The sequence below is a fragment of the Microcebus murinus genome, chromosome 18 (assembly GCF_040939455.1).
Source record: "Microcebus murinus isolate Inina chromosome 18, M.murinus_Inina_mat1.0, whole genome shotgun sequence".
Taxonomy (NCBI): domain Eukaryota; kingdom Metazoa; phylum Chordata; class Mammalia; order Primates; family Cheirogaleidae; genus Microcebus; species Microcebus murinus.
In genome coordinates, this window is record NC_134121.1 from 40590552 (window position 1) to 40602814 (window position 12263).

At 40.9% G+C, this 12263-nt stretch overlaps 1 protein-coding gene across 1 annotated transcript in view; it reads right to left on the reverse strand.

The window, feature by feature from the left end:
• Window positions 1-208: 208 nt before the first annotated feature.
• The window catches only part of KPNB1 (karyopherin subunit beta 1), a 29586-nt gene continuing 17531 nt past the window's right edge, over window positions 209-12263 (reverse strand). Inside the window, exons 12-22 of the mRNA XM_012765968.3 lie at window positions 11561-11691; window positions 9161-9308; window positions 8658-8729; window positions 6607-6751; window positions 5345-5427; window positions 4695-4802; window positions 3984-4127; window positions 3757-3862; window positions 2686-2800; window positions 2153-2314; window positions 209-1418 (exon numbers count right to left, since the gene is read on the reverse strand). Of these exons, the coding sequence (XP_012621422.3) occupies window position 1418; window positions 2153-2314; window positions 2686-2800; window positions 3757-3862; window positions 3984-4127; window positions 4695-4802; window positions 5345-5427; window positions 6607-6751; window positions 8658-8729; window positions 9161-9308; window positions 11561-11691 (1215 nt within the window). The 3' untranslated portion in view covers window positions 209-1417. The remainder of the gene's footprint in view (window positions 1419-2152; window positions 2315-2685; window positions 2801-3756; window positions 3863-3983; window positions 4128-4694; window positions 4803-5344; window positions 5428-6606; window positions 6752-8657; window positions 8730-9160; window positions 9309-11560; window positions 11692-12263) is intronic.

Consider the following 12263-nt stretch of genomic DNA (forward strand, 5'->3'; position numbering starts at 1 on the left):
ATGTTTGACACCATTTTATTAATCTTCAACTTCAGTGGAAAAATATAACCTTTTTCAAGTGCCATTTTTAATCACAAAAGTTCTAGTTAGTGTGTTGTATATATTTACACACACACATTATTTTTTGTTTTGTTGGTTAGTTGGTTTTGAAGTGCAGCAAGAGACCAATACCACATTGTAGTCAAATAAAAGAGAACAGAAGGCCAAGCAGTTTCCAAATGGTTATTTTATCAGATTGTTTGAACATTAAATTTATCCTTGTTTGCAATCCAAAATAGTTACCTGAAGTTTGCTGTTTTCTGTGTGTGTGTATATTTACTTTTATTGTATGTGTATTCTAAATTCTTTGGCACAATTTTCTGGGGGCGTTCAGACTGCCACGATATAAGTCAGGAGAGAGCTTTTCTCTTGTGCTGCCAATTCTGAGCATTTAAATTTTGGTTTGTTTGGGTTGTGGCTTTTTTTGAAGTCTGCATTCTTTATTTGTAACAATTGTACTTTTATTTTTCTATATCCTCTAACTCCAGAGTTTTCTTTTTCTCCCCCCTCCCCCCCACTTCTACATTCACAGTTGAACCATATTATTAGGAAAGGCGCCTTGATGAAAAGATCAGGATAGGAGCTCTGACCATTCGTCAGTGTTTTCCCTAGAATAATTAAAAAACAAAACAAAACAAAACCTAAAGAGCATCTTTCCTTTTTTTTTTTTGTTTTTTTTTTTACATCTCTTGTGCTGCATCAGTAGACAGAACTTCAGTTAGTTTTATGAAATGCAACATCTAACCCCTTGTTTTCTGGGAAAAAGAAACTGCAATGACTTGAAGTTGAGAATGTGGATACCGCCTCACTCACACACATTCATTCTCAGACTTTAAAAAACCCCGCACCCTCCTTCTAGCCGGCAAGCATACAGTACCGTGTGGCAAAGGTACAGCGAAGGGGGGCTTGAGACCCAGGCTCCATCTTTCTCCTCAGTAGCAAAGGCCAGGTTGCCTTTTACAACAAAGCACCACAGCTGAACCCAGTCCCTCCTTCTCTCCTAAACCAGTCATTCCACTCAGCACCGGCCAAAAGACAGAAAAGCTAGTCCTAGCCTCTCCTGGGAAGAGATAGCTTTCTTTCTTTCTCTTTTCTTTTTTATAAGCCAGTAAATCCATTGTTTTTCTGTTTTCCAAGATGGCCGATGTTATGGTTTTCTATGAAGTCAGTGCTTACTTAGCTCACTAACAGCGCTGCTGTTGGCGGCTGCGGCTGCTGCTGTGGCAGGATTTTCAATGTGGTGTGTTTTCAAGCCTCACTCACTCATCCTCTCATTCCCAAACATTCAGCATCCGTGCACACTCCTCACTTCCGGGTTTTTCAAAAGATTGGAGATTTCCAGTGGGGGTCCTCAGGTTATCATCCCAATGGTAACAGATCTAAAAAACAGATGAGAAAAAAAGGTCAATCATTGAGATCACATATATCCAGTTAAGCCAAATGCCTGATTCCTACAATTATAAGCTCTTAGGCCTGAACTGAATTTGTCAGCTTTCCAAGAACCAAAGATCTTTCTTCTCTTCCAATGTGCAATCAACCTACTCTCATTAACACCTACCTGAGGGTGGAAGGGAAACCCAAAAGAGCCAAATTTACCGATATCTGTGGAGTAAGATAACTGAATAGTTAAGAAGAAAATAAAAATTAGCCGGACATAGTGTCATGTGCCTATAGTCCTAGCTACTTGGGAGGCTTGAGCCCAGGAGTTTGAGGTTGCAGTATATATGCTGATACCACTGCACTCTAGCCCGGGCAACAGAGCAAGACCCTGTCAAAGAGAGAGAGAAAGAGAGAGAATGAGAGGAAAATGCCATTATTGATGATTGTATTATTGACGCCGCAAAATTTCCTGGGAATCTCAGTGAATTCCATTTATATAAATTCTGTTCTCCGTCACCACGAGGAATCAAGTATTTGGCTCAAGAAAAGACCGAGTTTGACTGTCTCTTCCACTAGTACAAGGCTGAGGAACAAAAGCCTAACTCAGAAGCACCTATATGAGAAAGAGTGCAAACCAAATACTAGAAAGCAGCCCTTGCAAGAACAGCCTAAAGAAAATGTCCTTCCTCCCCAAGCAAGAAGAAGAAAGAAGACAGAGGAAACAAGCTCTTACCAAGCTTGGTTCTTCAGTTTCCTCAGTTCTTTTGTTGCCCATGTAGCAAGGGTTTTTGCCTTGTTAGTCTTTGATCTCCGTCCTTCAGTTAACAATTCATGGATCATTGGCCTAGCTTCTACTAATTTCAGTACATCCTTCCCAAATGCTGTACATAAGTCCCTGTACAAAATAAATACACTTGTGAATGAGCTCCTGGCCCCATACCAGCATCCTGTTTTAAGAGCCTTCCAAACCACTGCTAAGCTAGCTATGAATTTCTTGGCCAATTTTAGAGGTAAGTCTAACACCTGCTTCCAACAGGGCTAAAAGAGACCTAAAATTAGGTCTAAAGAGGTAGAATAACTCACCCAAGGTTAAACAGCTAATTTATGGTAAAAATCAGAACTAGAATCCATGTCTTCGAGCTCAAGACCAATATTCTTAAGAAGTGGGTTGTTACCATTCACATTACTCTCAAAATTCTTTACCACAGGTATCCTCATTTTCCATGAGAAGTCCCATCCAGCTCTTGGAAGGAAGGTACTACTCACCCTATTAGTCCAGCAGCACAAGCTACTACTCCATCTGTATGATCTTCATCCCCAGCAATGTGGTCAATGAAAGAAAGAATAAATTCTACTCGGGGTTGTACCAGCATCACATCCGCTATAAAAAAGAGAAGATTTGATAAAGTCATTCCATATTTGGCAGGACTACACTCCTTTTCAAAATTTCCAACTATTCTACCCATATCAACAAGGTTCAAGCTGGATAACCAGTTGCATACAGTTATATCAAATTATTCTTCCTCATATTAAAATGCCATTCTTGGCCAGGCACAGTGGCTCACGCCTGTAATTCTAGCACTCTGAGAGGCTGAAGTGGGAGGATCACTCAAGGTCAGGAGTTCGAAACCAGCCTGAGCAAGAGCAAGACCCAGTCTCTACTAAAAAAAATAGAAAGAAATTAATTGGCCAACTAAAAATATATAGAAAAAATTAGCCGGGCATGGTGGTGCATGCCTATAGTCCCAGCTACTCGGGAGGCTGAGGCAGGAGGATCGCTTGAGCCCAGGAGTTTGAGGTTGCTGTGAGCTAGGCTGACGCCATGGCACTCTAAAGTCAACAGAAGACACAAACATTCCTCTTCCTATAAGCAAATATAATACATAAGGAACATGTTATCAGAACTTTTTCTTGAGTCAGTGATGTCAAAGGGTAAAGCACAAATATTTCCCTAGTTAGTAAAAGAAACACCAGGTGACAGAAGAATTCTGATTCCCCATTTCAGCTTTGGGGGCTGGGAGGGTGCTCAACAACTGCCACTCCTGGTCAGTATTGAAAGCAATCAGCACTTCTGCTGTAGTTTTTTCCAACAGCCCTACTGGATCCCATCCCTTGCAATACTCAAGAAATGTGAGACTAAGAAGCAGAAGAAGGGGAAGCAAAAATAATAAAGTCATAGCCTCCCCCAAGCCACGCCTCATCAGGGCACTACTCCCTTGTCTCCCTTCTTTAAGCAACAGGTGCTAGTTCACAGTGAGCTACAGAATGACTGACACAGCCCATCTTGCAAAGTGCACACTGGCCAGTGGACTTAGGGAATTGGGTTATATACTCAACGGTGTACGTTCTCCTGATCACCCTTCAATCCCTGGACGATTCCGGTATAGGCTTCCAAGCAGCCTTCCCTTAGCTCATTCAGATAATCCACCATGTCATAGTCTGACTGTAAGAGACAAAGAATAGAACCTCCATCATACCGATCACTTTTAGTTGTATGTTTGGCAATAGTCCCTCTCCTCTACGTAGAGTTGGACTTATTGATAGCAAGATGGCTTTAAGCTTACCTTGTCCACCTGGGCTTGGGAGGCCTGTTGAAGAGTATTCAATACAACCTCTAAGTATTTTTTAAACTCTCCACCAATAGCAAGGGCAATATCCCCAAACACTGACAGAATCTGTGGCTTCACAGACCTGTGGACATTCTCATTCTGACAAGGAAGAAAAGGAAAATGAATTAATAAAATTCAAAATTGTTTTGGCCCAAAGACTCAGGAAACTTTCATTTGTAATAAGCGACTGCTAATTTCATTTCATTTAAATTTTTCGTAGAGATAAGAGTCTCGCTCTATTGCCCAGGATGGAGTGTAGTGGCATGATTATGGTTCACAGCAGCCTCTAAATCCTGGGCTCAAGCGATCCTCTCATCTCAGACTCCAAAGTGGCAGTGTGTGCCACTGCATCCCACTAATTTTTAAAATTTACAATGGGTTTATGGGACCTAACCCCATCATAAGTTGAGGAACATCTATATATACTTTTCCTTTGTACTTTAACTGTTTTTGTTTTGTTAAAAACCAAAGTAGAGCACACATTCCTTTAATTATTAACCTTACAATGCTTCTTTAGAATCATCTGTGAAAATGAACAATTCCCTTCTTCATAAGCCCACAGCCATGTCCTGAGAAATTACAGCTCCCCATCACGGACCTTAATGTTTCACTTTTTCTAATTGATCATTTCTTCAAAGACTGGTTAACTAAATTGTGTGCACTCACCCCCAAATTCTCCAGCAGCAGCTGCATCACCTCATCACAGAAAGGTATGATGTTGGATTGCAGGGCACGGCATAAGTCTCCCACTAAGCCCACAGCTGCCAAACAAACCTGCCAAGAATCAAGGAGATAAGCTCCCAAACAGAAAAGGCCGTCTGTGGGTAAGGCATTATTTTTACCTAGCTGTTGGGCCTTTATCACTTGAACCTAGAGTCAAAGAAGCTAACACTCTTTCTCTGCTGAGATTAATTTTTAACAACCAATATGACAGGAGGAAAACTAAGACTATCTGAGATATCGTTAAGAAAGGACAGAAAAAACAATATTCAACCAGGATGGTGGTGGCAGAAGTGGGTGGTTTAAAAAAATAAATAAATAAAGAAAGAAAATCCTTGCTCTTCAGGGTGCTCACAGCGTAACTTTACAGCTCCCTTGGCATTAACACTGCCTAGGCAAATAGTCATCTTGTCCTCCTCTTTCTGGTGCATCCAATATCTTGTTTTTCACTGACCACTTTCAGTTTGATGGTAGCTCGACTTGTAGGACAATGCATAGGGGAAAACTACCTAGGCTATAGGAACCTGATTTTGTCTATATTAGTGTCCAACAGGTATATATGAGAATATAAACATATTCCGAAAAGTGTACCCTACCTGGTACTCAGCATAATTTTTCAATCCAATGCCCAAGAAGGGTTTAAAGGCCTCCATGTACTTCAGGAATTCACCACCCAACACTGTAATGGAACAAACTATTAGCTAACGATGACACCACAGAATAACGGACGCGAGTAAAAATCACCCATCCTAGCTCTCCCAAAATGTATTCACTCAACAGGCTGAGTGGAGTGTGAGTTAATTACTGATCCCATCATGAAGACACTAAGGCTGTCTCACATAAACCAAATTTATTACTGCTGGAAGGGCCTAACTCTTAAGCTATAGAGATAACACCAATTCTCCACAGAATAGGGTGTTAATCTGGCTAAAACAACAAGGCGGTATTGGCTCTCAAGGAATGGCAAGGTTAATTTTGAATCGGCTGAGCCAGCAATACAGCCTCTTGTTCACCCCCTCATCTGATTATACCATGTGCTCTCTGCCGGCTAGCTTCAAACAGGGTCCTTAGGCAATCCCATCAAGGGCTTAACAAGCCACAGCCCAGGAAAAGCAACACTGGGCTTCAGGTCCCAATCAGCTACTCTAGGAGCCAAAATTAACTTCTTTGTCCTTTCAGGGTGGTCATATGTTGCCAGACCAGTTGGATCTAGGTTATTTATGCCAGAAATAGGTCTGGGTTTGCAGGAAAATGATCTTCAGGTAATGGCCTTAGTAATCTACTCACAGGTGACCCCCCTGAAGAGGCATTCCAGGTTTCTAAAGTGCTTTTTAATAGCCCTTCAAAGAGTCTTAAGTTAGATTTGGCTTCCCTAAAGCAATTTTGCATAGCCTGACATGTAATAATCAGAAAATCAATTAATTCCTAGAACTCACTTGATGCTTTTATTCCATCCCATACCAGGCACCCAGGATGTGTCAACCTGAGTCCAAAGCATTACAACCTGAACCAGGAGATACCAAGTGCCAGGAAAGAAAACAGAAACGTTTGCTTTCTCCATCTTTGATAGGAGCCAGACCTCAATAAAGCAAGTGGACTTTCAGGGGTAAGAAGGAACCTGATGAACATGAGACATGTATTAACAGTTACCCCCCTCAAGAGCACTGCCAGTCTCAGTTGCAAACTTGCTCCCCATTTACTACAAGCAGAGGGGCAAGGCAGTTATAAAAACTTACATTTAAGTTCAATCTTACTTTGAACTAACTCATGCTCAGTAAAAGGACTATGCTTTCTGATTTCTGAAATCAGAAACACCTGTATTTTAAAGACATTCCCTGCCCCATTAGTGCTCACTGACCTTCCACCAGTGTGCTAACTGCCATCAGGGCATCTTCTTGTACTCCCCCAGACCCAGCTGTGCTTTGGAACATCCTCAACAGAGAGGCCATAACCACATCAGAGATCTGTAAAGCATCTTGATGTTGCACTTTCCGGAGAACATTCTGTGAAATGGACAAGAGTATATGACTGGTCAATTCCATACCTTTCAATCAAAATGCTACACCTTTTCTTTTCATATCAATCAATCAATCAATTAATTAATTAATTAATCAATTATTTTTGAGACACAGTCTCTATTTATTTTATTTAATTAATTAACTTATTTTTGAGACAGAGCCTCGCTTTGTTGCCCAGGCTAGCGTGAGTGCGTGGCATCAGCCTAGCTCACAGCAACCTCAAACTCCTGGGTTCAAGCAATCCTGCTGCCTCCAGCCTCCAACGTAGCTGGGACTACAGGCATGCGCCACCATGCCCGGCTCATTTTTTCTATATATATATTAGTTGGCCAATTAATTTCTTTCTATTTATAGTAGAGATAGGGTCTTGCTCAGGCTGGTTTCGAACTCCTGACCTGGAGCAATCTGCTCACCTCGGCCTCCCAGAGTGCTAGGATTATAGGCATGAGCTACTGCGCCCAGCCACCTTTTCTTTTTAAATCAATTAAGTAGACCCTTGATTCTTTTTTCTTTTGTAAAGTTCGAATGTATTTTTTATACTCAAAAACTCTGACAGTACAAATAATCTGCAATCAAACTTTCACTTTAACATCTGTTTCTCAGTTCAGAACAGGAGCTGAATGTCCATTTTGAAAGTCAATCCCTCTGTATTTCATTTTTGTCTTAGTGTCTGACAAATCCACTGGTAGGTAGCTTTCATATTCTAGTCTTATAGTTAAATTAGTTCAGCTTTAAAGGTCATGTCATTTTAGTGCTCTTTAACCTATTTACACATGATGGTCTAAAAATAGTCTTGATAAAATGAAGCCAACTTGACTTCTCTCAATGCATACTTATCCAATGTCCCCCCATGCTCTTTTGCTTGCTTCAACTAATTTCACTGAATCATTCCTATATTTTGTCTGATGAGAAAAGAACTCCTAATAGTCATGCTTTAAACAATAAAGTCTGAGATAAAGAGAAGGGAATTCACAGATAGGATAAACTAGTGTCACTGAATACTAACATCCAGTACCGAAAGCTTCAGATATAAAATTCCTGGGTATTCCTGCTCTAAGGGAATAGCTCCTCAGCTACTGCATGAGTGAAGAGTGACATTTTATTTTTTTCTCAACCTCTCCTCAGAACCAGAGTCTACTATGAATACAAAGCATTATAAATTATAATAACGCTTCCAACAGCAAATGTTTCAAAAGATGATAGCAGGAACCCAAGGCTGTACTTTTAACCAAGTGAACAATAGCTGGGAACTGAATCTGACTGAGCTAGGCTTGGACAACCTAATGAAAACCAAGACTAAAGTTGCCAATACAGGGCTGAGTGTGGCTCACTCCTATAATCCTAGCACTTTGGGAGGCCAACTTGAGAGGATCACTTGAGGCTAGGAGTTGGAGACCAGCCTGGGCAATAGAGAGACCCCAGCTCTACAAAAAATAAAATACTTAGCTGGGCATGGTGGCACATGCCTGTATCCTCAGCTACTCGGGAGGCTGAGGCAGGAAGATTGCTTGAGCCTAAAGTTTGAAGTTGCAGTAAGCTATGATGATGCCACAGCACTCTAGCCCCCATAACAGAGGGAAACTCTGTTTCAATAAAACCAGCAACAAAACAAAGTTGCCAACACAAACTAGCTATATAGCTGGGAGGAATCACCACATACTTAAGTTTGCATCCCCACACTGTGCAAAAGACAAATTGGAATTTTCTGGACAGATGAGAAAGGAAGGCAGGCAATTACTCTCTCCCAATCAGCCATAGACCAAAGCCTTTTGAAAACAGCTTCTGACTGCAATTATCTATACCATTTCAGAGTTGTGTGTGTACATAAACTTATACTGAGATATGAATTCTCTTCCCTGGAACTATTAAGAAGTGATAAGCACCATCATACCTGAAGAGTTGCGCAGAGTAAAGACTGAAGGTCATTGAACTGGATCCTATCGGATGTGCTTTGGATATGTGACTACAAGGAAAAGAAGAAAACATAATGTTCCAAATTAAAACCTTGCAGTTTTGCTGCAGATGCCCAGACCATTTAAATAATCTTTACTAATGCTAATGTAGGAAGGTAAACAAAAAACACACATAATGTATACACTGCAATGCATGTATGGAGTCATTTGTGACAAGTAATATAAATGTTAAAGTTGTAGAAACAAAAAAATTAAAGAAAATAAAAATTAAGAATTAAAAAATTATGCCTGCGTTTTTGGTTTCCAGAAAAAAAAATCTCAAATAAATATTAAAAGAAATGAATGATAAGTTGTAATTTTTGTATCTTTCTGAGAAAATATATACTTCAACACCAAAAGAGAGAATAGTCTAGCAAACAGACCTATGTGTCAAAAGTACTGGCCATTCCCATCAATATCCAGGAGCACTCTTAAGGCTTACCTCCATCTGAAGCACCTGTTGCAGTCGTTCCATGATGACCAAAGTAGTTTTTTGAACTGCAGGGTAACAGTCCTTGGCACTGTTTTTCACAATTTCCATTAGAGATTCATATGCAGAACTCCTTAGGTTGTTCTGGTGTCCATCAGGTCTATAGGGAACACAGCAAAACTCTTAAACGCCTCAACTAAGAAAGGACAGAGAATAATACAGACATAGTCTGGCTGAAAATAAGGACCCAGAATCTGATATGACTACAGATCTGGTTTGAGACTGGCAACACAATATTCAGGAACCAAATTTTAAAAAGTCCTTTGAGCCAATGGTTATATTCATTATAGTCTTCAAACTTGGTTATAATTTAGAATGCCCCTTTTGGAAATGGGCTAAAATTATAGGAAGAAAAATAGTTTGAAATGGTAAAGAACCCATGTGGACAATTTAAGAGGCTGCCTGAATAGCTATGAAGATACCATAATTTTCTTCATTCATCTTCGAGACGTTTTTATACACAATCTTGAACAGAGGAATAGAGATGAACTATTTAAGAATGGAAGATTTTATACCCAGTTCCTTTCCTAATGGTTTACTTTGCTCATGGCTTTAGGTATAGCTGACACAAAATAGGAATTATTAAAGGTCATCCCCAACATATAATCTCTTTAAACAACATTTCAGGCCAGGCGTGATGGCTTACACCTGTAATCCTAGCACTCTGGGAGGCCAAGGTGGGAGGATTGCTTGAGGTCAAGAGTTTGAGACCAGCCAGAGCAAGAGCGAGACTCTATGTTGACTAAAAATAAAAATAATTAGCTGGGTGTGGTAGTCCATGCCTGTAGTCTCAGCTACCCAGGAGGTTGAGGCAGGAGGACTGATTGAGCCCATGAGTTTGAGGTTGCTGTGAGCTAGGCTGATGACTGCAGCATTCTAGCCCGGGGAAGATGGTGAGAGACTGTCTCAAAACAACAACAACAACAATAATTTCCAAAGTCTGTTTCTGAATCAGCTGTGTTTAGCCCCAAGTTCTTTACCCCATATCAAAAAGGCAGCTAATAGGCTGGGCGCAGTGGCTCACACCTGTAATCCTAGCACTCTGGAAGGCTGAGGCGGCAGATTGTTCAAGGTCAGGGGTTCGAAACCAGCCTGAACAAGAGTGAGACCCTGTTTCTACTAAAAATAGAAAGAAATTAATTGGCCAACTAAAAATATATAGAAAAAATTAGCTGGGCATGGTGGTGCATGCCTGTAGTCTCAGATACTCGGGAGAGGCTGAGGCAATAGGAATCGCTTGAGCCCAGGAGTTTGTGGTTGCTGTGAGCTAGCCTGACGCCACGGCACTCCAGTTTGGGCAAAAGAGTAAGACTCTGTCTCAAAATAATAATAATAATGATAATTAAAAAAAATAAAAATGCAGCTAATGATTTAATGTTGTAATCAAATTCAGAATAAATATAATGTCTTATACCATAATCAAATACTCCTGTTAACTGTCAAGATTGAAAAATGAAGTCTGCTACAGGTGGCTTGGCGAAAAGGAAAGCAAAGGAAAAAGGAGAAGAAAGGAAAGGAAGGAAGGGAAGGAAAGGGAGGGGAGGGAGGGACAAAAGAAAAGGGAGAGAGGGAGGAAGGAAAGAAGAAAAAAAAAATGAAGGGACCTCTCTAAATCAATTACTCCAGCAGTCCCCAACCTTTTTGGCACCAGAGACCAGTTTCATAGAAGACTATTTTTCCATGGCGGAGGAAGCTCTGCAGCCCCTAACAGGCCCCATAAGGGGTTGGGGACCGCAGAATTACTCTCTAAAAAGAAGTAGAGAAATGAGACTACTTCCAGACATTAATTATAAACTAAACAATTCTAAGACTGGCATAGTCTACATCTTTCTCTTTCCTTCTTTTATATTTAAACAAATAATCAATCTACTATAGGATTATTTTAATTCTTTCAGAGCAGGTAAAGGCTTGTCTCAGTATATGTTTCTATGATTAGGCTAGAAATCTTCCACACACCAGGCAATAAAAGTGGATGCAGGCCGGGCGCGGTGGCTCACGCCTGTAATCCTAGCACTCTGGGAGGTCGAGGTGGGCGGACTGCTCGAGGTCAGAAGTTCAAAACCAGCCTGAGCAAGAGCGAGACCCCATCTCTACTATAAATAGAAATAAATTAATTGGCCAACTAATTATATAGAAAAATTAGCCGGGCATGGTAGCGCATGCCTATAGTCCTAGCTACTTGGGAGGCTGAGGCAGTAGGATTGCTTGAGCCCAGGAGTTTGAGGTTGCTGTGAGCTAGGCTGACGCCATGGCAATCACTCTAGCCTGGGCGACAAAGTGAAACTCTGTCTCAAAAAAAAAAAAAAAAGTTGGATGCAAAGACATCACCCATTTCTATGGAATATCAGTTACCTGTCTGTAGTCTCTAGGAGCTTCTGAACTATAAGTTCAAATGAAGAAGATAAACAATAAGTAGCTGGTTCTTCCTGATCATCAGCAACATCTGCAGCTTCATAAGCAGCTTCAGCCAGACTGGAGAAAGCCTGAAATGCAGATTTAACATTAGTCCTGAAAAGAACCTCACACCAGCCACTGGCCAGGCATGGTGGCTCATGCCTGTAATCCTAGTACTCCAGGAGGCCCAGGTGGGAGGATAGCTTGCGCTCAGGAGTTCCAAGACCAGCCTGAGCAAGAGTGAGACTCTGTCTCTACCAAAAAGAAAAATAAATAAATAAATAAAAACCCAGCCAGGCGTTGTGGAGCACATCTTTAGTTCTGGCTACCCCGGAGGCTGAGGCAGAAGGACTGCTTGGAGTTCAGGCACTGGAGGTTGCAGTAAGCTACAATGATGTCACTGCAATTCTACCCAGGGCAATGGAGTGAGATTCTGTCTTAACAACAAGGATTACCACACTTTTCCTTAAGCAATGGTAATGAACTTCCAACTTTTTCTGCCAAGGTCACCTCAAGACAACCTGACATTTTACAAGCATCTTTTTAACTGTTTTTTGTTTGTCTGATAATCTACCCACAACTCTCTAAGCAGCACAGTACTTTCACCTACCACCAATATCTGACATTTCATGTTTTCTTTCCATTCACAGAAAGGTTCTTA